The 25,903-nt window shown below is 37.5% G+C and overlaps 1 protein-coding gene across 1 annotated transcript; it reads right to left on the bottom strand.

The window, feature by feature from the left end:
* Positions 1 to 12,068: 12,068 nt before the first annotated feature.
* Positions 12,069 to 24,865, bottom strand: RRP7A (ribosomal RNA processing 7 homolog A). The gene is given in 8 exon segments (XM_015813523.2): positions 12,069 to 12,854; positions 16,290 to 16,488; positions 17,083 to 17,180; positions 19,872 to 19,995; positions 20,710 to 20,835; positions 21,846 to 21,988; positions 24,777 to 24,847; positions 24,849 to 24,865. Coding segments are annotated over 8 exon segments (864 nt in total). The 3' UTR covers positions 12,069 to 12,768.
* Positions 24,866 to 25,903: the final 1,038 nt, after the last annotated feature.

Here is a 25,903-nt window from a genome sequence, read left to right as displayed (position 1 = left end):
AGTCTTCTCCACTGCAGGTACCTGAGGGTCAACAAACGAGGAGACGCAAAACAATCCTATGAAGCTTTTTAATGCCACTTCCTGGAAAGCAGCATTTGTTTTTAAATAGGCATATGCTTGTTGATTATATGATCTTGACAATTAAAAAAATAAGTCAAGTTTAGCCTCAGATGTATGCTAGAAAGAAGAAAGCCTGGAATATTACATGCCACTCTTCTTTTACTTGTGCACATCTTAATTCTCAAACAATTTTATTTCAAATGTAGTACTTCCAGCATTAAAAATTAAACCATTCATAGAAAATCAGTTTCTATTGTGTATCATACATAAAGGAAAATATATTTTCATAGAATATCATCCAACACAGCAAGGAATAACTAAGAGACAAAAGAAATGTAGAGCAATTATTTTGGAAATAAAAAGCTGTTTTGAAACTGAGAGAGTGAGGATAAACATGGAGCTTCTAGGTGAAACTGAAGTGAACAGATGCTAGGAAGAGGAATTTTAGAGATCACTATGGGAGTGACAGCAATTTGCCCAAGACTGGAATGGAAACAAATACTACAAATATTGGTTTTGAAGAAGATCATATTTATGCAATCATAAATGCTGTGAGAAGGTTGAAAAATAATCAGGCTGCATATGTACGTGGCATAACTGGAGAAGTGTTAACATGTAGACATGGTTTGCTTATAAAGTGGCTATGTGGTTTCTTACATGTGTGAAGACTGCATCTCTGCCTGATGATTAGAAGGATATCATTATTTTTTCTCTGTATAATAGGAAAGAGCAAATGAAAAAGCTATGAGGTGTTAGTTAAATATGTTTGAGAAAATGTTTGGTTCTGACAGAGTTAACAGTGAGCAAAATTTGGACAGTGCAGTGTGGCTTTATGCCAGGAAGCTGGTGTACCGATTAATTTTTTATTGTTTGGGACACGAAAAAAATGTACAAATGTGTGAAAGTTTATTGTACATTTCTTGATTTAGAGAAAACATATGACAGAATGAACAGATTTGGACTATAGAATGATGCACATGAATATTAAGTTGAAGGTTGATTGAGATAAAATCAATATAAGATGGAAGTAAAGCATGTATAAATGAAATGGTGAGCAAAAGGTTCAACATTCAGCAGGGAGAAAGACAAGGGTGTGTGATGCTCCCTCTGCTGTTTAATATATATTATATGCATATATATATATGCATATATATATGCAGAAAATGTTAATGTTATGAAGTATGATGTTGCAAGGGGAATGGATCTAAAATTAATGTATCAGAAAATCAAGACAGCTATGAACAATTACAAGTTATATATAAATGGCAAGAAACTAAAGCAAGTAGATACATTTTTGTACCTTAATAGAATGTTTACAACATTATACATTTTCAGATGTATAAATGCTGGCAGAAAGGTGTTTAGTAGCATGTTACCTAATGTGAAGAGTGCTATGTGCCAAAAGAGAATATTTATCTGGCTTTTGCCTACTTTGTTGAATGAAATGAGTTATGTTAGGACAAACATAAAAGTCGAAAGCAGTGAGAATGGAGTATTTAAGAAATGTGTGCAACTAAGATAAGAATAGAACCAAGAATGAATGGGAACTGAATAAATGTTGAATGCAATGCAAAGTTGAATGGTGAGTGTGAAATAAGACACATTAGGTAACATGCTACTAAACATATCCTGATCTGGGAAGAACTATACTATGGATGGGAAAGATTGAAAAGTCTTAGATGAATTGAATTGATGAGATTATTAAATCATGTATGAATTAGCTGAAGCGGGTATAATTTACAAGGAGGGAAAGATATAGAAAGGTACATAGTGAATGATGTTGGTAAAAATAAAATTAATTATACTTTCCTTTTTTACTCTCATAATTTAAATTATTTGGGTTATTTCTTCAAAAATGCATTGATTTTATTAAGTTATATTGTTCTTCTGTATTTTTAAAATATCTATAGTTAAAGTGTTTTAATATTAATGTTCTTCAAGTGTGATATTCTAGTATGAGACAGCGGTAACTTAGATTGCTGTAACATAGAAGATCGTCTTTTAAGTGCAGTGAATCCGTACATTGATAACAGTAAGTTCTACTATTCCTTATAATTCAGTTCCAAAGACCCTGGAATGTTGCCTAAATTCAGTGTTGGACAAGACAGAATGCTGTTCATTAATAAAACAATTGGACACTAGGATGGAGATTCAGCTTTCTAGGATCAAGTTATTATTCTTCTACAAAAAAAAAAAACAACCAATCTAGGAGTTGCCTCTAATCTTCATGATTGGAAGCTCTGATACGATACTTGTTTACCCATTTACAGCTCCAGAAAGCTGCTGATATTTTGCAATAGTTATTCATACCTTTACTACACAGACTATTTTTCTAAATTTATGAAACTTGCAAATGGAAAAAAAATGCATCAAACAATTTACTAAATTGTAGAAGGAATAAAGGTTGAACTGAAAGGTCTGCCAGCTATTTACTGAACATTTGTTGTTAAACTTTAGAATCTGACTATCTGACTGCCTTTCCCATTATGAACGTGCTCAGGCAATAAGATCTACAGGAGAGGGCCTTTAAAAACTACCTCTCCTATTGGAGGCTCCATTATCTGGCATACAAGAGAGTATTTACTGTCTAGATAGTGGAATACAGTTGGTCTCATTTCTGCAGCTTTTATAAAATTTAGATCCTTAAAAATTTAGGCCACCTATCTTGTAAAATACAACTCTGGACACTGGACTTTGATTATTTCCTATTGTTGTATCCATGCCTTCAAAGTGCATCATATCATCTGTACAATTGTAAAGCATTTCCTAGAATCATACTATAAATGAGAAAGAGCCATTTAATTCTAATTTGAAAACTTCCAGTGACAGTTCTCATTACTTAACAGTTATTAATTTTCTCCCCAACAACTGATCCTTGTCTTTTTCTGTTTTAACACTAGACAACTTTTAAAATTCTAATCTTTTTATAAAATTATTTTACATAGCTTTAATAATAAACGTTTAAGTGGGAAAACTTAATGAATTATTGAAACCAGAGCCATGTTTTGCCACACTAGGAACAACAGGAGAGAAAAAAACTATTCCAGATTATTTCCCACAACCCATAGTGGCAGAAATATACTAGGTTTATCACATCTAACCAATGCTCATGTTGCCTTTAAAAAGCTCAGGCAGTGGTGTGAGCTTGGGAAAAATCAAGTCCCAGAATTTGAGAGAAAAACACTAATATTTTTGCAGATTGGCTTTTTCAGGGCCCCCCAATAGGAACCATAAGTACTTCAGGCAAAATAAAAAGCATTTTATTAAGGGGGAGGAGTCAAATCTTTATACAGTGATACATGCACTGTGTATAAATGATGCACCAGCAACTTAATAAAATACATTGGTTAGACATGAGAAAAGACATATCTCCCTCTTTCTCATTCAAGCTTGTTTCTTTAACACTTGCAATAGTCAGACTTCGGAATACAGCCCTATTTTTTACTTTCTGAATAAGTTAGTTTTTGCACAACTGAGATGATTTTGGTTAAAGTAAAAACATGATTTCCGAAAGTTCAAAAGGAGGTATGGATGGATGTCCTGCTAGAACGTGAATATCACTTTTATTAAAATGCTAATAATAAAGCCTAAAATTCTTATTGTTTCAGAACAAAAAAATGGCGTGCCATAGCATATGGATCAGGTATACCTATCCTGCTCTTGAGAAGTGAGGCTTTTGAAAGATGGCTTTGATGCACAATGTGCTTATATTTTAGACAAATGGTTTCAAGGTGAAAATTAAATGAAATTAAATGAAAAGTTCTTTGTTTTAGATGGACTTAAAATGTAAAACATTTCTAGGACTGGGAAACTTTCTAGGAAAAACCGTACAAGCAGTAATGTATAGTGCAGCAGTAGAGGCAAGAAAGGCAGCACTAGACAATGAAATCCAAAATTAAGTAAAAAGTCACATCATCAATCCAAGCAGGTCATTTGTCAAGAATATTCCAAATCTGAAAACAGTCTAGTAACAGTTTGGAGAAACTAGAAGAATTAGATACTTAAACTATGGCCTGAAGCTTGTTCAACAATCCAGCACTGACATGTTAGAAACTGAATGCTTTTGTACTCCTGTCTACAGAGCACCACCCAGTCTCAATTGCTGCCATCAGTTAACCAGCCAGAAACACTATGAATCTATTCTTGGGTATACTTTTTAATCTGAGGAAATTTTTCCTGGGAGGTGGACGCTCCTTTCTGCCCCAGGTATCCACAGTTTGGAAGCTGTTTGGATGTGTGGATTTCTACTCCCAGATTTTTTTCTATCAATACGTTCATTTCATATCCAGTTCTAGGAATTGGCCATACATCTGAAGGGGACTCAGCTTGGAAATAAATGATTCTATCTACTCTCTTTCCTATAAATTTGCAATAAATTTCTTCCTCAATAGAAGAATTAAATCCCATGAATTCATCTCCATATCACTGGTGGGAAATTGTGATAAAAGATTGTGTTACTGTTGTTTGTGAAATGAAAGCCTGCAGTGAGTACTCTTCACACTTTAAATAATGTGCAATGATTGGATTTTGACTCAAAGGAATCCCTGCAAATAAAACTCACCACTGAATGCAAGTTGTTTATGGGAATGGCTCTTTTGACATGAGTAGTGTGTTGTTGGGCCACAGAAATATACAAGTGGTGAACCAGAAAGTGTTGATTTGTGTGTAATAGGTCGCACTATTGATATTCTTCAATATCAGAATATTTGTGCATGATGGGTTATTGGAAGGCTGATAAAAGAGATTAAAGGAGAGCATAGCCTCCATGCATTTTGTTCAATTATACTGCAATCTCTAGTGCTTATTATCATTTCCTTGTAAACATTATCTTCTTCCCTTTACTTTCTCCCTCACTGTAGTAATACTCAGATATTTCAGAATTGCTGTCATTTTCTCCCTCCTGCACTAAAAGAAGTGAAGATTTTGCATTTTATTCCTAAATAATGTAACTGCAAATGAATTGGTCTTCTTGCAAGACATACACAATTGTATTTATTCCAGCAGCAGTAATATAATTCTAATTATATATTATTATAAACCATTTGGTCATCCTTTGAGAGAAAGGTGGTGCACTCGATGTGACCAGAATGAATATTAAATTGCAGATTTATTTATTTTTTACCCCAATGCTTTATGGTCCCATAATAATTTAAGGAACGTATATATCATAAATAGAAAAATAATTGTAGTGCCAAACATTCAAAAATAAGTCAATATTTAACTGGAGTTGACGACCAAGGCAAAAAAGAAGAGCCACTGAATGGATCGGTTCCTCAGAACTCTTCTCCCCTGTGGGTGACAAGGATCACCCACAGGTTTGCATCCTGCCTAAACAGCAATTTGAAGCCTTCAAACAGACACTGAGTTTGCCTTTCTTGACTCCTGACTACTTTAGAAAGTTGCTTATCATTGATTTTGTAGACATTAGGAACCTTCTGAAAGGTAAGTTTTATTATGCAGAGGTAATTTCCTTCCTCCCTGTATTAAACTTTTATGCGAGTTTAAGGATAAACTAATCTCCAAGTTAGTAAATTTAGGTACGATTCAAAGATTGTGGCAGCATAATGCACCATTCGGGCTGTGAGGATACAAATAGACAAAACAGATAAAACACAATGAGAGTTTTAGTAGTATATAGATTCAATAATATTTTCAGTACTACCATTGCTCCTAATATTGTTCAGAATGTGATACATTTGAGCAGCGTTTCTACTCATAATGCCTTGGAAAAACAAGTATATGTATATAGTATGGGTATATGTATATAGTATGGGTATATGTATATAGTATGGGTATAAATATTGAAAGCATATGTATATAGTATGGGTATAAATATTGAAAGCAAACAGCAAAGATTTCATATGACAGAATCCACTTAAATATATGGATAAGACCCACATGTTTCCAATTCACACATAACACACATAACTACAGTTGATTCCACATCTGCTTTTTCCAGAAAACAACTAATATTCAAATTGGCCCCAGGAGCAATACAACATAGATAAACTTTAAAATATTTTACTCCTAAAAGTAAAAATAATCAATTTTATGTTGTAGATTTGAGGATAGTCCTGGCTTGTCTGATTCAACTTCTTTCTTCACTGAAGGGGTGTCATTCAATGGACTAGGCAGAATTTCAAGAAATAATATTATATTTAGCTTCCCGAAAGAATACAGACTGAAGCAATAGTATTTTTTTTATATACAAAAGTAATAGAAAGGAAAAGGAAGACCAAAATTGGGAATGCCAGGAAGTTCCAATACTTACTAATGAGGAATGAAATTGTTATCATTTATAATGCTGAACCCAAATAGGGTTCATTTTCAGGCTGATAACCTAAGAATGGCTTAATTTATTTATATAAACTATATACTTCAGATTGCATGGTGGCAGTGAGGTCTGCTCCTTCTAGTGTTACCACTGGATATTGCACACCCTAATGGGTGGTGCTGAGCTGAACACAGATCAAACCGATGTCAGACCCAGGCAACAAGCTGGTTGGTCAGGTGTTTTTTTTGTCCTGATCTATACCCATCTCTGTCAAAATGTAGATATGACCAGATGCTACATTTGATTTTGCAAGATGGTATTTATCTGTAAAACAGACCCTGCACCTGCAGGAATAACACTAGGAAGATGATGACGATGACTTCAGATTGCATGGTAATTCTATCTGTACATTATTTTTTTATAATATACCAGACATAATAGAGAGATGGGTTAGTGTTGTGGTTAAGGCATGAGCCTAGTAAATAGTTCTATTTTAGGTACAAAGCCAGCTGGGTGACCTAAGGTATGTATGTATATATGGATACGTATGTTTGTGTGCATTTCACATGCTTGTGTCTGTAGGGAGAAAAAGACAGTTTATTCAAAGTTGAAAACTGCTTAAAAGTGGATCTGTCACACATGTTGTCTATGTTTATCCCATAATTATGTCTGGCAATTCACAGTTATCTTAAATATCTGATCATGTAAAATATTTTTTTTTTGCAAAAGTAATAGAATACAGTGGTGTATTCTATTTGTCAAATGTACTGAAATGTCTTCAATTAATTATACTTTAAACCACTCTCAAATTCTTGAAACATATCTCAGTATCTTTAGCCTCAGTTCTCTTTTTTTCTATAAGTTTCTATAAGTTTCTTGCAAATACTGCTCACAACTTCCATATAAACCAAAGTGTATTGTAGCCAAAAAGCATTTTCTGTTACAGGTAGTCCTCAATTACGATCACAATTGAGCCTGGAATTTGGTCAGAAGTCATTGTGGTCATTAAGCAAGATACCCACATGACTACCTTGCTCAATGACCACAATCCCAGTTCTCTTCATTGTGGTCATTAAGTGATAAAGGTTATTAAGAAGCCCTGCCGGGATGCCTCAAGTGCTAGTGGATGCCTTGAGAGCACTGCCCCCTCCCCTAGCATGTGGAAACTTTTTGTGGGCTACACAGAGCTTTTCAACCTTTTCACCCATTGTACCACTTTTAGGATATAGCAACATCCGAGTACCACCAGTTGCCTAGCAAGGGGTCAAAACCTTGATGATAAAAAAAAGGAAAAAAGTGATAAAGTACAGGTAGTCCTCGACTCACAACACTTTGCTTAGTGACTGTTCGAAGTTACAATGGCACTAAAAAAATGCCCCCCAAACCACAGCCAAGCAAGATACCTGCCTGCCCATCTGGCGGTGATCTTCCTCCTGTCCGAGGTTTTCATTGTTGTGAGCATTTCTGTTCAGGATTGGCAGCAGGGTTAGGGTGGGGGGTGTTTGGTTTTTATTTCCCCCATCTGCTGGGTGGTTGCAGCTGGTTTTGGTCACTTCACATGACCCTGGGACACTGTGACCGTCATAAATATGAATCAGTTGCCAAGCATCTAAATGTAAATCACAAGACCCTGGAGATGCTGCAACATTTCAGCTGATCGGCGCTTCTTCTGGGCTCAGCAGAAGCGCCAGGATCAGTTCCGAGCTCCAGCTGGAGTCTGGCGCTGATCCTGGCGCTTCCGCTAAGCCCTGACAGCCCTGCAGCTCCAGCCATCTCTCGCTCAGGCTTGTGCGGTGCTGCGCGGGTTCAGCTCATTCCCCGCTACTTTTCTAGGATGGTCGCGTACCACCTGCCAGGTGCCAATGTACCACAGGTGGTACCCGTACCACTGGTTGAAAGGCCCTGGGCTAGAAGGCATTGTTTGGTTAGCCCAGGCGGGCCTCTTCCCTCACTCCCAGAAACATGCTGGTCTCCTGCCTCCCCACCACCCCCAACAAAGTCTTTCTCCCTCTACCCTGCACTCCTGGAAAGCCTCAAGAAGCTAGGTCCAGGGTTGCTGCTTTCCCGTGACAAGATATGAATCTTCCCCAATTTCTTTTAATTTAACATTCAGAATACAACCGTCATGATCCAATTTGGAGTAGCTTTTGCAGTTTAGTTTTACTGGTTCCACTCCCGATTCCATGATTGAAAAGTTTATTGTATTAGTCTGGTATAAGGATCAAATAAACTGATTATAAAGATAAAATAAACAAACCAAACCATTACAACAAAAACCTGGAGGATGACATTAAAAATTACAAATGTCCTGCTTTATTGAAAATGTTAATGTTTCAATAAGGCAAGATACTTCAAATAAATCATGAACATCAGTACTAATTTCAGTGTAAAGAATATAGCTCCTACAGGCATGGTGCCATTAATGGTACAGATGTAGCGATATGTCCATAAAACCAATGTACAATATTTTAGATGTTATAATTGTAGTCTACATCAAACTATTAGTTTGTGCACATCTCTATATCTCAGAATCGCATGACCTGGGCAGATAACATTTATCTTTTTGTTGTGATTTTCTATCATCTTGCAACAGTGAGATGTTTACCTTTTCTCAAATATATTGACAAACTGATTGCATATTTTTCATTTCATCCCGACTCAGAACTTATCTGGATTCTGATGTGCTAGCAGTTGCAGTGTTGAGTCCATCGTGATTTGCTGAGCTTCCAATTTAATTACCCTTCTTCAAACAGAGCTCAGTACATTCCAGGTGTGCAGATTTCATCTCCTGTTCTGCCAGCCTGGCAATTGCTAAGAATTGAAATCCACAAATATGAAGGGCATTCGGGTTTGGAAACAGTTTGTTAATTCTAGTTTTAATTGTTAAATGGGTAAAATTGGGTTGATGGAAGCAATATTCTGTAGATTTTCTGCCTCATATAATCCCCCTAATTCCACCAAAATGATGTGCATAAACTCAAAGGGTTGCACTCATAAGGAATGACAGGATGGGAAAAGGAATGATACTCTTAACTTTCGAGAATCTTGTGTTTCTTTTATTCTGCCTTGAATTGGAGGCATTTTAGCTTCAGGGGCACAGTTTCGGTGTATGCTATTTGTCTTTAGAATAGTTTAATATTTCTTCTCATAATTCTTCAATGATTAATTCAGTGATTCCCAAACTTTTTCCTTCATTATCCAAAACTGCTTATCAGAAAGTCTTTATAAAATTTCGAGGACTAGTCGTAAGTTCCTTCCCTCAGCATTATTGTAACTTAGAATAGTTACTGAATGATTGTTCCATGTTAGATCAACAGAAGCCAAAAATAGGCACAGATTTTTTTTATTATTATTAACATCTGGTGCTGTTCCAACTACTTTAGTAGCATAAGAACCGAAGTTTTTTCAACACCATTTCCATGTCTAACCCTGCCAGCTCTGTGAAGAACTCTCTTACTGTGTTTCCCGGAAAATAAGACCTATTCCGAAAATAAGGCCTAGCTTGATTTTGGCCAGGGGGGAGGGAGGGGGGCCTAATATAAGCCCTACCCCAAAAATAAGCCCTAGTTTTGGGGCGAGGCACACACCCAAAAATCAAGCTAGAGGGGGTGGAGCTGCCCCATACGCCCCACACCTGCTGACCTTAGGACTGCTGCAGCCAGGCCTACCACACCCCAACACCTGTTGCACTGCTGCTTGTACCCGCATGCCATGTGGTGCATTGCGCTGTAACTACTCGTGGCGCGAGGCTTGTTGCACCAATTGCACCGCTGCCACCGCTCACAGGCCACATGGCTCGTCACACCGATTGGCACAATGAGCTTTGTGGTGTGAGTAGCGGTAGCAGCACAATGAGCCTTATGCCACAAGCGGCTGCAGTGGCGCAATGTACCATGTGGCATACGGCTGCAAGTGGCCGCAGAACTTGGGAAGCAGTGCAACAGGTGTCGGGGCGTGGGAGGCCTGGCTGCGGTGGTCCTAAAGTAAGACATTCCCAGAAAATAAGACCTGGTGCCTCTTTTGGAGGCAAAAAAAAAAAAGAGGAGGAAACACAGTAGGCAGCAATATTGTCAGTATACAGAACCTTTGTCTACATGTATCAATTTAGCTTCACAGAAATAGAGCTTAGAAAAGATTATTTTGGCTGGTTTAATTTATTATCTGAAAATATGGCATCATGTATTGATTAAAGGGATTTGGTTTTTTTATTAATAGTGGTATGTTATAGTATGTGGTTTCTTAGGTGGGGCAAGATCCAGTCTCTTCTGCCTTCTTGGGTATTTTAAACTTTTACCAGGCCCCATCTGCACCCTCCCCCACAATAGTGGCAGTCACTGTTTTAGTGGCATTCATTAGTCTCTCAGATTTCCAAATATGCTATATAACTCCCCAAGGTTACAGGGTCAGAGAAGGTGGAACAGAAAAAAAAACCATATGAGCACACAACCTCATTACCTGAAACTATTCAAGGTAACTTCAAAAGAAAGGATAGTGTATCCTATCTATTTTATTTCATGTTTTCACAAATTATTTGTTAATAGATGAACACTATAATATTTTGCAGTGATACTGCCATTTGGCATTGAAGGTTCCAATCTCAAAACCTCAAACATCCTGCTACAAAACTTGGCACAGAAACCTCTTTCCTGTTTCTAAGAAGAATGCAGATTCTGTGTTGTAAATGTGGTGATTCCCTTTCTAAGTGTGGCTGATGTCAAATGCTATGAGATTTGAATGCACTGGCCTTAAGGATAGAAAATTGTTTTCTCAGACCAGAGCTCTTTGATCAACTTTTAAAAAAACTCAATACAGGTAGTCCTCAACTTACAAAAGTTCATTTAGTGAACATTCAAAGTTACAATAGCACTAAAAAAAGTGACTTATGAACATTTTTCAGTTATAATTTTTGCAGCATCCCCATGATCATGTGATCAAAATTCAGATGCTTGGCAACTGGTACATATTTATGACTGTTGCTATGTCCCAAGGTCATGTGATTACTTTTTGTGACCTTCTGACAAGCAAAGTCAATGGGGAAGCCAGATTCACTTAACAACCAAGTTACTGACTTATCAATTGCAGTTATTCACTTAATAAGTGAAGCAAGAAAAGTCGTAAAATGGGGCAAACTTCACTTAACAAATGTCTCACTTAACAACTGAAATTTTGGGCTCAATTGTGTTCATAAATTGAGGACTATCTGTAGACTCCAACCTTTCCAGTTTGGCGGACCGGCGGGGGGGAAGAGGGATGGTTCTGTGTGAGTGGCAGGCACGCAGGTGTGCAGCTCCATTTGCACAAGTGAGGGCGCGTGCCTACCGCTCCCGCAAGTGCAGCTTTGCAAGTGTGCCCACCTGCCCGCTGCTCATGCAAGTGGAGCTGCGTGCATGTGTGCACTCACCTGCCCCTTGCACGGCCTGGTTCAGAAGGGGCCACAGCCTGGTAATGGGCCACACCCCAGGGGGTGGGGACACCTGATATAATACACTCCATTCTACCAGGAAGTCACCAATAAACCTAGAAAAGAGATATGTTACTGAAGATATAACATAAATGAGCAGAAATGGAAATACTAGCAGCACAACAAAACAGGTTTGACCAAATTTAAACCAGAATGGATTCCATAGATATTGTATATTATGTCGTAAGATAAATTTAAGCATTTAATGTGTGGTGTTTAAGAATAAGAAAATGACTAAGGAACTACAAATATAATTTATTTATTTTTAATAAATATTGTACATCAGTTAGAGAACAACTAAGGAGATATTAAAAACTAAATATTTATCTATAATGTTTTTAGTAGTTTTTCTCCATTTTTATCTTTAAACAACAGAACAGTGAAGATTTTAGCATTCAGCTCAGAAATTCAATAATATTTTTTTAAATTATTTTCTTCATTGTTACAAATAATGCATTTTGGCTTTTAACTTCTCATCAATGATATATTGCGTATCAACTGCACAACGTTTGGAACTTCTTTGTCCATTTACTGGTATAATATCTTAGTATTTTTAAAAAAATCAGTTTCTTCTTTTATCTCTTTTTTTTAAAAAAATAAAAAAATAAAAAAACCTTGACATTTATCGTTTACAATGAAACAGTTTAGGGAGGGTGGTTGAACAACTGCCCTTCATGTTAAGTGTGCTAAAGCAATATACTGCAGAATGGTTCATTATAAAAATTATTTGAGAAGTCCTAGGTTCATGACGCTAGGAAGTCCTAGCATGGAATCAAGACGCAGTTTGTCAATAGAAATTCTTTGACATTGAATTATCAGCTTCACAGAGACTTAACAAGTGACTGCAGTTGGTACCTTTTATTCAGCAGCTGAGGCATGAGTTCAGCCAAGAGATCAGGGATGGTTTCTTAATGAAAAACTAATTTCTTAGTTTGGCTACTGTTGCCCTGGGGACAGCTGCAACCTCTCCAAGTTAGTATGGGCGGAACTTCCGCTGTGCTCTCATGAGAGCAATTTTCTGCTTATCCTCTTCAAATTTCTTTCTTAGCTGGGCTATGTCTGAAAGAATCACAAAAGATATTAGATAGGAGAGGTGAGAATATTGTTCTTAAACCATCTATGTTTTCAAACCTATTATCTGTGAGCAGGTAACAACTATTCAAGGTGATCCAAATTATTACTGGAAAATAAGGATGAGTAAGAAAAATGCTTCAACCTATTTGCCGTTATGTCACCAGATAACATAGAGAGAGTTAGTTAGAGAATATGAAAACATTTTGTGCATTTAACAATCTTCCTATCCCATTCTGTCTTATTTGATATTAACCATTGAGATTGAGTTCCATCTGTTTTTCAAGTGATCTACTGGAATAATTTGTCCCCCTGGAAACAGCATTTTGATTGGGGAGAGAAAGAGCAAAATAAAAAAGGATTGTTCCAGATCACATTTGATCTGGATTTATGCATATCCTCTGGCAAGTCTAGTCCCCTCAACAGTATGTATCTCCCAATAGATATCTCCAAAGTAATGTGGCCCTTTGAAGAGTGCAGCATATTGCATAGAAAGAAACATTTAAAACTCAACAATTTTAGCTTTAAGAAAAATATCTCCATGCCATATAATGAATTTTATTTTAGAGTCCAATATTTTTTTCTACTATACTTTATCTGCCAACTATAAAGGCTGTTGGGGGGTAGGATAAATATCTTCTGCCAAAGTAAACAAAGAAGTATCCAGTGATGCTGTCCTCAGTGTTATTTATAGGGCAGTAACTCTTATCACCTTAGATTGGCTACGAAGTACCTAATTTTTAAGAGGAACTTACAAGAGCTAAACTGGATCTTAACTCTTTTTTGTTCAGTAATTAAAAAAATGCTTTTATTCTGCGTAACGGAAAATTACCATTTGGAAATTACCTTGTTTTTTTTAAAATTCTTTATCTCTGAGCACAGCAAAATGCCTTTAAGTCTTCTATTAAAAAGACTTGTGTGATATATAGCTTGAATCTGGAACCCAGTTTTATTTGCTTTTTTTTGTATTTCAATTTTTAGTAGCTTCTCTTTGGTAAACCCTTCCTACAACCAACTCTTCTATTTCTCATATATATGAGAAATATACATATATACATATACAATACACACATATACAGATATCTCTCTCTGTGTGTGTCTGTGCCTGTATGTGTGTATGTGTGTATGTATGTATGTATGTATGTGTGTGTGTGTGTGTATGTATGTATGTATATATGAATGATCAGTCTATAATTTTAATGGTAGGTTTATTTTAACAGTGAGAGACAGAACAACAACAACAACAAAATCCAGAAAAACGCATTTCAAAGAAGTTATAAATTGATTTGCATTTTAATGAGTGAAATAAGTAATTGATCCCCTATCAATCAGCAAGATTTCTGGCTCCCAGATGTCTTTAATATAGGTAACGAGCTGAGATTAGGATTAATCTCAGCTTGTTACCTGTATAAAAGACACCTGTCCACAAAAGCAATCAATCAGATTCCAAACTCTCCACCATGGCCAAGACCAAAGAGCTGTCCAAGGATGTCAGGGACAAGATTGTAGACCTACACAAGGCTGGAATGAGCTACAAGACTATCGCCAAGCAGCTTGGTGAGAAGGTGACAACAGTTGGTGCGATTATTTGCAAATGGAGCAAACACAAAATCTCCCTCGATCTGGGGCTCCATGCAAGATCTCACCTTGTGGAGTTTCAATAATGATGAGAACGGTGAGGAATCAGACCAGAACTACACGGGAGGATTTTGTCAATGATCTCAAGGCAGCTGGGACCATAGTCACCAAGAAAACAATTGGTAACACACTATGCTGTGAAGGACTGAAATCCTGCAGCACCCGCAAGGTCCCCCTGCTCAAGAAAGCACACGCACAGGCCCATCTGAAGTTTGCCAATGAACATCTGAATGATTCAGAGGAGAACTGGATGAAAGTGTTGTGGTTAGATGAAACCAAAATCGAGCTCTTTGGCATCAACTCAACTTGCCGTGTTTGGAGAAGGAATGCTGCCTATGACCCCAAACATGGAGGTGGAAACATTATGCTTTGGGGATGTTTTTCTGCTAAGGGGACAGGACAACTTCACCGCATCAAAGAGACGATAGATGGCGCCATGTACCAAATCTTGGGTGAGAACCTCCTTCTCTCAGCCAGGGCATTGAAAATGGGTCGTGGATTGGTAGTCCAGCATGGCAATGACCCAAAGCATACGGCCAAGGCAACAAAGGAGTGGCTTAAGAAGTACATTAAGGTACTGGAGTGGCCTAGCCAGTCTCCAGATCTTAATCTCATTAAAATCTGTGGAGGGAGCTGAAGGTTTGAGCTGCCAAATGTCTGCCTCAAAGCCTTAATGACTTGGAGAGGATCTGCAAAGAGGAGTGGGGCACAATCCTTCCTGAGATGTGTGCAAACCTGGTGGTCAACTACAAGAAACGTCTGACCTCTGTGATTGCCAGCAAGTATTAGGTCAGGTTTTGCGAAGGGGTCAAATACTTATTTCACTCATTAAAATGCAAATCAATTTATAACTTTATTGAATTGCGTTTTTCTGGATTTTTGTTGTTGTTATTCTGTCTCTCACTGTTAAAATAAACCTACAATTAAAATTATAGACCGATCATTTCTTTGTCAGTGGGCAAACGTACAAAATCAGCAGGAGATCAAATAATTTTTTCCCTCACTGTTGCTCATAATCTTTCAAAATTTTGGTCATTATTAGTGCTTATAGTGCTATTAGAGTAACTTGAATATTATTTTTAAGGGATAATGGGGTTCCACACTGTCCATAATTTACTGACTTAAGAAGCAGAACAAATGAGAACAAACTCTCTCAGTTTCAATTTTCCTTCTCTCACCTCACCAAAACAATGTATGTTTTCACTGCATCATCACTTATCACTCAAATTTTTGAAAATGATATTAACAACTTTTAGTTGTTGTCCAGGTTGCCTACAAAGGGACTATGTTACCTAAACAACACAATCTGATGTTATCCAAACTACGCTCCTTTATAATTAGGAAATGTGCTATATCCTAGAGAGCTAGTTTAGTGTAGTGATCAAGACATCAGGCTGAAATTTGGGAGATTGAGTTCTATTCTTGCCTTAGAAACAGTATCTCAGCTCCAGGCCAGTCATTATCTCTTAGCCCTAGGAAGCAGGTAATGGCAAACCACTGCAGAAATCTCTGGTGTTATTACCAGATGAGGTAGCCTACATTCTATATCTGTGCATCTGAAGAATTTTGCTTGATCTGTTGAAATTTATAATATAATTTTCAGCTAATTTTTCTAATTAACAATATTATTTCAAATGTTATTTCTGTCTTATTGGATATTCCACCCCAATAGTTTTCTTCTGCAAATTTGATAAATGTTCCTTACAACTGTTCATCCAAGTGATTAATAAAAAATGTTGCCTGAATCTTATGTATGAAACAGTTCATGAAAGGCAAAGAACTCACGTTCTCTCTTGGTTTCACGATGTTGCCAAGCATAGAAATTGAGCAGTTCCTTGCGTGCTCTCTTGCGTTTCTCTCTTTCTAGGGCCTGCAAATTGGCTGCTTCTGTCCATGGAAGGCCAGGCTTTCGGCCTTTCCTTGTCACTTTCACCCACCCTTCCTTATCAGGAATACCTTCTTCCTTTTCAGCTTTGGCTTCTTCCTGTTCCAGGAATGTGAAAGAAAAAAAATCTCAAGTTTGATGTCATACTTGATTTCAAGAAGTGTTTACAATCCAGAAGGCCATTCTTAACTTGAAGAAATCCCAGTTTTGTGCAAAGTGAGCTTTCTTATAATAGCAGTTTTGTTCTCAGGAAATGTGGATAATGTAATTGTCCAAATAACCCCTTTTTAGACATGTGATACATGTTGGGGAGAAAATGCCCTGGCCAAGTTCAGTATGGTGGACACAATGTGGTACAACAACCATAGATAATGTATTGAAAAACCACTGTAATTTTTGGATTGAAGACATTTATATTATCACTTTACATCCCACTTTGCTTTTCTCTTCTGCCTGTTTACGTATTCTCAAATAAACTTTGTGAGATAATGTGCTCAGACAAATAATGACTAGTCCAAGATCACTCAATGAGCTTTCTGGCTGAGAAGAACTAAACTCCACCTACACATTTTAATCACTGCAGCATGCCAGCCATTACTAATCCTAACCCATTCCAGAGGAGTTGGATCAAGAAAAGACTCTTTGAAGACAGGCAATATTTCCCAACAACAATTATGTCCTTGGTTGCTTTACCTTTGCAATCTTTTGATCATAATTTTGCATGAAAGAGTCAACTTCCGTCTTCAGCTCAGCAGGATCCACAATTGAGGCTGCGTATCTAGCAATCCATTCTGAAAAGTTAGAACAAAGTAATCAGTAACTTTGTAGTGCAATTCTCAAGATATAAAAAGAGGGGAGAATCCTTTGAGAATCTGGAAATTTCTCTTCATCTATTCTGAACCAGATTCAGTGTTGTAGGACAAACTGAACTACCGTGTTTCCCCGAAAGTAAGACTTACCCTGAAAATAAAACCTAGCTTGCTTTTGGGGGGGACCTAATATAAGCCCTACCCCCAAAATAAGCCCTAGTTTGGGGGCAAGGCGCTTGCCTAAAAATCAAACTAGGGCAGGGGTGGGGGGTGGAGCTTATCATTGCATCCAGGCCTCCCATGGATCGAGACTTGCCTCGCTGGCCCACGTCTTCTGCGGCTGAAGGAGCAGCTTCATTCTGCGTCTGAGAATGGAGCTCCAGCCTGCATTTCGCAGTCAGAGGCCTTTCTGGAAGGTCTCTGCAGCAGAGAGCCAAGCTACAGATTCAATCCATAGCTCAGTTCTCGGCTGCAGAGGCCTTCCGCAAAGGCCTCTGACTGCGAAATGCAGGCCGGAGCTCCATTCTCAGCTGCAGAATGAAGCTGCTCCTTCAGCCACAGAAGAAGTGGGCTGGCTGGGTGGGGCTGTTGGTGCTGTCACCGCGAGGTGAGTGGAAAAGATTCCCCCTGAAAATAAGACCTGGTGCCTCTTTTGGAGGCAAAAAAATAAGACCGGGTCTTATTTTCAGGAAAACATGGTTTATCTAAGCATAAAGGTTTATGTTTTATAATATTTTAATTACATCAAATAAACCAACAATATAAATACATTCACCCACTCAATATGACAGCCAGTGGGGATATAGTGCTGTGAGGCTGGATTGCCTTTAGGGAGATCCAGGTCCTAATCCTCCTTTAGTCACAAATACTGGCTTGGGGCCAATTCATGCCTAACTCACAGGACTATTCTGAGAAAACAACAGGAAGGAGGAGCATTATGCATGCTGCCTTGAGTGCTTGTACAAGAGGTTGAATAGAAATCTAACAAATACATGTGATTTAAGATTACTAAAGATTAAAGAAAAAACATCTGGGCATTTATATCATAAGCAGCAATGCCAAAAAATGTTAATCAATTTGCCTTGTCCTTTTATCATACACCTACACTCACAGAGAAGCTAATTCCAATATGTAACAGCAATCCACCATTGGAAATCAGTTTTATACTGCCAGTGTTATATAGTAATTATTTTGGTCATTCCCGTTTGCAAAAAAATCCCAAACCTTAGTAAATTCTAAATACTGGGAAAATACCCAGGATATTCAGTCTTGATATACAGTGAGAAATCTTACATTATCAAATTATTAAATCCAAAATATGACAATAAGAGATGTCAAATTATGTGAGTCAGTCTATTGAACTGCATCTCCAATAGCTGGGCAATTGCAGTCAACTGTTATTGAATATTCTCTGAGATGTCCAGCTACTTTAAATGAGAGCCTGCAGATAGAGCCAAGTCTGAAGGGCTTGTTTAAACAGGGCAATGTTGAAGGACATGCAAATCTTGCGGAAATGGGGTTCCAGAAGGCAGGCTCACTTCCTGATAGGGTCCCACCAGATAGCACTATTTAATTGATGGGACTCAGAGCATTGTAATTCTGTCAGCAAGAGGTAAGTGGTCTTTCAGATGACCAGACCCTAATGCTGGGGATAACCAGCACCTTGAATTACATCTGGAAACCTACTGATAGCCCATGCAGTTCATAGACCAACAGTATGTCATGGAAATAACAAGGAATGTCCATCATTGCCTGCAATACATTTTAGACCAAAATCAAAACCTCTGATTTTGACATAAATAAAACAAGTCTTAGGTAAGCTAAAATTTATTTGGATTTTCAGTTAGGAAAAATATGATTAAGAAGAACGATTTACACTTTATCAGGCCTCTTTATTTTTATTAATGTTACTTTAAGCAAAGGTACTTGCTATTCAATAACTTCCTTTGTGTCAAGGCTACCCTTCAAGCTGTTTGTCTGTTGGATTTAATTTTACCTGTTTTGTTTGTTTGATAAAGGCACTGCCTAACTCCAGACTGATACTGGGCAGCTCATAATGCAAGCATAATCTTATACCAGTAAACAGATAGTATATCTGGTAAACCCATAAACAGCACACAACCAACATGAACTACAATTATCCTAGCCCAGAGCTGGGAGAAGAGCCAGGTCTTTAAGACCCTCCAGGGTGGGAGTCATCCAGATTCCAGGAAGACAACACATTCCAGGAGGGCAGGCACAGTGACAGAGAAGGAATGGTACTTAAAGCCTGTTGATTCTGTCGAAGGGAGCTAAGTAGTTCCTCCAGTGACCAGTCCCTATGCCATGAAGAGATTTATAGGCAATAACCAGCATCTTCAACCATCCAGAATCATTAATTGAAAAACAAACAGCCTTTTAGCTAGTGTACGTATTTTATTATATTTGCATTTCATTTTTCACTGCTCAGAACTCAAATCCTTTCTGTATTTCCATTCCCTTTTTGATTTTCATTCTAAATGTTTTATCATAAGTCAAATCAGGCAAAAAACAAATCAGAAGTCTGAAATCAAATGTGTGAAGAGAGTTCTGTCCAATATTTCTTAGTTTAGGGACTGAGTACAGCCCCTAAATGTAGACTTCTGTATGCCAGGCTTAGAAAAGGAAAATGTGTAGCATTTGTGCTTAACTTACTGTGAATGCCAGTCTGCACAGGATGGCTCTCTGAAGATATTATATAGGGCCCTTGTAGTGATGAGGATTTGGCAGCCTGTACCCCAGCAGGTCTTTTGAATACCACATAAGCTACTTGGAATCCCTGTGAAGCAAGAAGCATTTTGTTTCAGGTTTCACTTACATGTGACCCAAAAACTAAGGGCGATAGCTGCCATAGAGATAGCTGCTCCAGCCTCATCCTGACTGTTCATACGCCATTATGATATTTTTTCCCATCAATATTTCACACATATCTAAAATACAAGTCAGCCCCTAGAATCAATGTCTATCTTGCCTGAGATTAGTTGCAGGTTGTTCTCTCACATATAGGTCTGGAAATACTTATGAACCCTTGTCTAACCTAGAACCCAGAGAAAAAACTCAGCTAAATATGATATTGCACATTAGTTGTTAAAATAAGTCAGGTCCAAAAATTGCATCTTAAACAAGGGCCTTGCCTCTGCCTCCTTTAAAGAATCAAGCAATCAGCCTTCAAAAATTATCTAGGATAATCCAGATTATAAGATGAGCACAGCCAAACGGAAGCAATCTAGAAAGGGACCCAACTCCTTTCAGCTAAAGCTACCACAACAGTGCATAGTAAGTTTGTTAGTCTAAAAGATCTTGATGCACAACATAAACACTACCTGATTATTTCATAAAGGAATCAAGGACAATGTGAGGGATAAGGCAATACTTGACCATCATAATGAAACATTTCCTTTGGTCTTTTTCAAAAGTGTTCATTTGTCCCTCTTAAAAAGGTAACACCACAGCTTCCTTCATCGTGCTATTCTCCTCCACATTCCCAATTTACCAAGGGTATCTTGTTATTGAAGAATTTGGTCCTGGGTGTTTCTGTCCCATCTCCTGGCTTTGGCCTTTCACACATCTCCACAGATTGTACAGGGCAAAAGTTGGAGAACAGCCTTGATAAACATTCCTAAAAGAAAAAAAAAAGATTTCAGCATAATTCATGGCATAGTTAAAGAGTGGACATTTCTGAAAAATGAAATGGTTTCTTCTATTTTGCCCAACATTTTCAGCTATCAGTAGCAGGCAGGTTACTGCTCACATCTTTCTTCTCTTCAATCAGGGCTGCATAGCTTGAGGACCAACTCATGAATGTGGCCTTTGAAAATCTTTCATATTGGTTCCAGAATCCTCTAAAAGTTTCCATGCTTATATAATTTTTAATATGAGAGAAGGGGGAAATTATAAAATAAATGGCTAGATATATTACATATATTTAATTGTATTTATTTTTATTCCATTTATCCTGCTCACTATTTTTTATGCCTTAATTTTTGGACTCCAGCAACCAACATGTCATTCAAAAAGTCAGCATGGCCCCCTGAAAACTGTGTATTCTTTCTTAAGAGCTCTTACATTCTGTACCTTTCTTCTGGAGTCTTAGCATACTGCACCTTTCTTTTGGCAGTAAGCCTGATCACAATTATGAGATAGAATTAACTCTGTCTTTCATATGGATAGGGGGCGGGGCAGAGCGAAAGACGCCTATGTATTCCTTTAACTATACTACTTCTTTATTTGCTCAATTTTTTAAAAAAGTAAACTTTCTCTTAGCAAAGATTTCTTCATATTTTAGTTGGACATTCAGCCCAACCAATGCTGCTAATATTTACAATCAGTTGTTCCATACCTGATGTTCTCAATGTTAATATCTGAGCTACGGAAACTGTGGGCACCAAGTTAGAGGGACTATGTTAGGCAGAAGTTCAGATAGATTCAAATAAGATCAATTAACAGAATGAAAAAGATAACAACTTTTCACCAGCAGACTTATATTCCAATCAGAATGTTATTCATAAAAATCCAATGTATATTATCTTCTCAAAGTTATCTTGTTACTGACATTTGTAATATCTCTGTTCTGAATGTCAAAATCCCCATAGCTTATATAATCTTCCCCTCCTTCCCCAAATAACTCACCTCTGTACAATATGGAGGAATATTTAGGACAAAAAGTGTTCGGTTTTGAGGCCTCTTGGGATCTCTGCCCTCTCTGACTTTGTGTTCTTTCACAAAGAGATAATGAGGTGACTGGTGCTTCTCAGAAAACTTGACTGGAATAGCTAAAAAGGAAGAAAAGCATTTTCTAATCAAGTCACTTCAGGGAAGAAAAACTAATATTGGTGAACATTTCATAAATGAAAAAACAATCACCGCAGGTGCTGTCACAATTATTTCAATAAATAGAATACTTTGCCCCTAAACAAAATTGGATCAGTTTCTCTGCAACAGGTAGCAATTCTGAAAGATAGTCTAAGACAGCTTTTCTCAACCTGATGCCTTTCATATTGTTGAATTAGAGCCTTTCTCATCTTCAGGAAGAGAGCAGCATCCCACAAGTTTATCTGCACTAACAACTGTACTGATGAATGACTAAAGAGTGGGGCAATGATTATAATGCAGTATTGCAGGCTGACTCTGCCCACTGCCAGGAGTTTGATCCTGACCGGCTCAAGGTTGACTCAGCTTCCATCCTTCAGAGGTTGGTAAAATGAGGATCCAGATTTTTGGTGGCAATATGCTGACTCTGCAAAACACTTAGAGAGGGCTGTAAATCACTGTGAAATGTTATATAAGTGCTATTATTATTGCTAAATGCTTGAGGCCATAGAGATAACGAGGTGACTGGTGCTTCTCAGAAAACTTGACTGGAATAGCTAAAAAGGAAGAAAAGCATTTGCTAATCAAGTAACTTCAGGGAAGAAAAACTAATATTGGTGAACATTTCATAAATGAAAAAACAATCATTTGTAAAGAAGGAAATGTTTTATTACTAGGTCTGTATGTGACTGTACAAAGTAAGATAGGTACAGGCTTATTTACTTATTTTTCTTTTGTGAAATATTTATTTTTGCATTTTAGTTTGTTTGCTAAATCCTTTTAAGAGGATTGGACTGATTAAACAAGCATTTCTGGGAAAGAGACGGGCTCTCTCTTAACTAATAACACTTTTTCTTGAGAAATATTTTTAATTTCACTGATTCTTGATTAGACGGGGGGGGGGGGGGGAGACTTCCTGAAGCAAGAGAAGCCCAGGCAGGCTTTTCTCTCCATACAGAGAACATTAAAATTCAGAAATTGAAATGCATATAAATATACATGTAAGATCTGTCTCCACTTTTACAGATATATTTGCTGCATCTGTCCACCTTAATCTTCATGGACTCCAGACAATTGTAAACTATTTTTGCTGAACTGGAGTGGGGAATATGGATTACATGAATCTCTAATGTCTCCTTTCCACTTTATGTCTATTTCTGTACAGGCAAATATTTAAACAGAACCACTGCAAATGAATAAAATAAATGTTTAATTGAGCAAAGCCTTTTTTTGTATCTATGTATCAAGAATGATTGAGTACATTAGAAGTTTACTAGTTGGAAACACGAATGCAGAAAATCTCACATTGTTGAGAACCTGTATAAATTGCAGTGAACACAAATGCTATATGAGGCAAAAAATACACATTTGAAAATTGATCAAAGATTACTGTTTTTTATAGGAAAAAGGAGTGAAACATTGCAAGTTATTAATAAATAGTGAGAAACTAGAGTAAGTAGATGATTTTGGGTAAATTTGACAAAATGTTTACTAACAGGAAAATACAGAAGTGTTCAGACACACAAACACTGGAGAAAATTAATAGACAATAAGTGCCTTTTGCCAGGAATGGATGTTTTTTTTGAAAGAGGTAACTATGGATATGTATAAAAGCACGTTTCTGTCCATTTTGCTACATATAAGTCAAATCTGAGTATGTCATTAGAAATGTGAAAATAATACTGAATGAAGTGAGAATGGGATACTAAGAAATATTTATAGTTAAAACAAGAAGAGACAAAGTAAAACCTGGATATTGAATGAACATCAATATAAATGTGAGTTACTAATGAGAAAAGTATGTTAAGTGGTTCGATCTTACAGAGAAAATGAAAGAAAACTGAACTGAAGCAAATATATGAATGAGCAATGGCTAGATGAAGGGGGAAGAAAAGAACAAGAACATGGTGATGGATAGAATTGATATCATTTTCAAAACAAGACAGACAAAAGAGGATGTATGATAGTTTTGGTGGAAACAGGAAGAATTGCAAGGATAGAAAGGCACTGGGAGCAGCATCTGCAGGATCCCATCTCACAATGGTGGTGTGAGGAAAATAGGAGGAGGAAGGAGTATTATATATGTTTACTGCCTCAAGTTACTTATAAAAAATAATAAAGGTGGTACAAAAATAATAAATATTGTGCTATTGCACCACATCAGATATTTGGGCAACTACGTAATTCATGTGAAAAAATGAATGGGATTTGCATCACAATACTACTCCATTGCTTTGGTCAGTCTGAACCCCTCTGCCCTCCTTGCAGATGTTGCTTGATTTAGTTATCTTTTTTATCTCGTGCTTCATTTTACTGATTTACAATTTCTTACATCTTTTTGCACTTTATGTAATGCTGCTAAAAAGTGGAAGCATATTCTTTTGTGGATATTTATGTATATGTATGCATTTACTGAATACTCAGATCACGTGAAATCAAAATTAATTTCGATTCCCCGTCTAAGCTACTTCGCAAAAAGGTCAATTTATTGAATTACTGCCTCCATTATTTCCTCCTGCAGAAAACCAGTTTCCAACTACAAGCAGAAGCGCAACACTCTATTGACTTATGTGCAGGCACTTTGCATCTATATATACATTATATATGCCCCATTAGCGAAAGAAACAAAAGGAGTATCAGCACATTGTCAAAACGAGGTCGGAGCCCATTGAAACCGTAAAGCAACCGAGAGCAGCTTCGGCATTAACAGAGATTTTCTTTCTTCATCTCCCAGCCCTATTTTCTACTCACCTGTGTATCCCAGCGTGGCGACAACCTCTCCATTTTTCACACACTTCGAGCTGGAGGTCGCCATTTTGGCTCGGAGGAAGTTGCGTCATCTTTCGCAACTGCTGAGTATCGCGAGGTTTCTTGGGACCAATCGCTTTCCCGGGAAAATCAAAGGGTGGTTTCGTGTCTGCATCTAGGCAGCCTTCGGAGGGCGGGGGGTGTTTTTGTCAAACGCGTCTGTTTGCCCGGAACGAAGTCCCACAAACCAGAAGGGGTTTTATTTCCGAAGACTCAGCCCTATGCGTGTACCTGAGTTGGGTTAGCCCTGTGCCGCCGTTGTCTTTTTTTTTTTTTAGAAGGTTTTAGGGTTGTGATGAGATTGCAGTGTTTCTCAACCTTGACAATTTTAAGGCATGTGGACTTCAACTCCCAGAATTCCACAGCCAGCAATGCTGGCTGTGGAATTCTGGGAGTTGAAGTCCACATGCCTTAAAATTGTCAAGGTTGAGAAACACTGAGATAGAGGCAAGTGACATATGCTTTGCCAAGCCCCCTTTTCAAAGCCTGTTTTCACATTCATGAAATCTTCGTAATCGGCGAGGAAAGGGGAGATTCTGGAAATAGAAAAGCTCAGAAGCAAAAACCACACGGGAAATTAGTTTCCAGGGTTAATTTTGGAGCTGAAAATTTCTAGTGTAGTGTCCAATGTTACATCGTTTTTAAAAGCATCGTAGGAAGCCCTCCATGTGTGTGAAGGATCCACAGAGGAATCTTTCGGTTTGATAGGATGGGTGTATCAGCATATGGAAGATTTTCCTTTCAAAATGAGGACAACTTCTTGGTAATAATATGGAAGGGACTTGCTGTTTTTTCGGCTGACTTCCCGATGTACTCACGAATCATAGGATTTCTGATGAGTCTGATCCCTGATCAACTTAAATCATGGTTGGCTAGGAGCTTCCAGCTAATTGGGGTAAAAATGAGCCAATATCCTCAGTTTAAACAAAGTTTGCATTGTAATGGAATTGTAAATTCGTTCTGTAGTGGAAAAAGTTAAGCATCATATATTCAGGGTATATCTCATGTAGTTATTTTAATCACCATTATTCTGATTTCTCAAACAACTCCCATCAAAATCTTCCTGAATA

Source organism: Protobothrops mucrosquamatus, unplaced genomic scaffold, assembly GCF_001527695.2.
Source record: "Protobothrops mucrosquamatus isolate PMUCROS unplaced genomic scaffold, P.Mucros_1.0 scaffold162, whole genome shotgun sequence".
NCBI classification, from domain to species: Eukaryota; Metazoa; Chordata; class Lepidosauria; order Squamata; family Viperidae; genus Protobothrops; species Protobothrops mucrosquamatus.
Note: the sequence above shows the minus strand (reverse complement) of the source record. Positions and strands in the feature narration are given on the sequence as shown.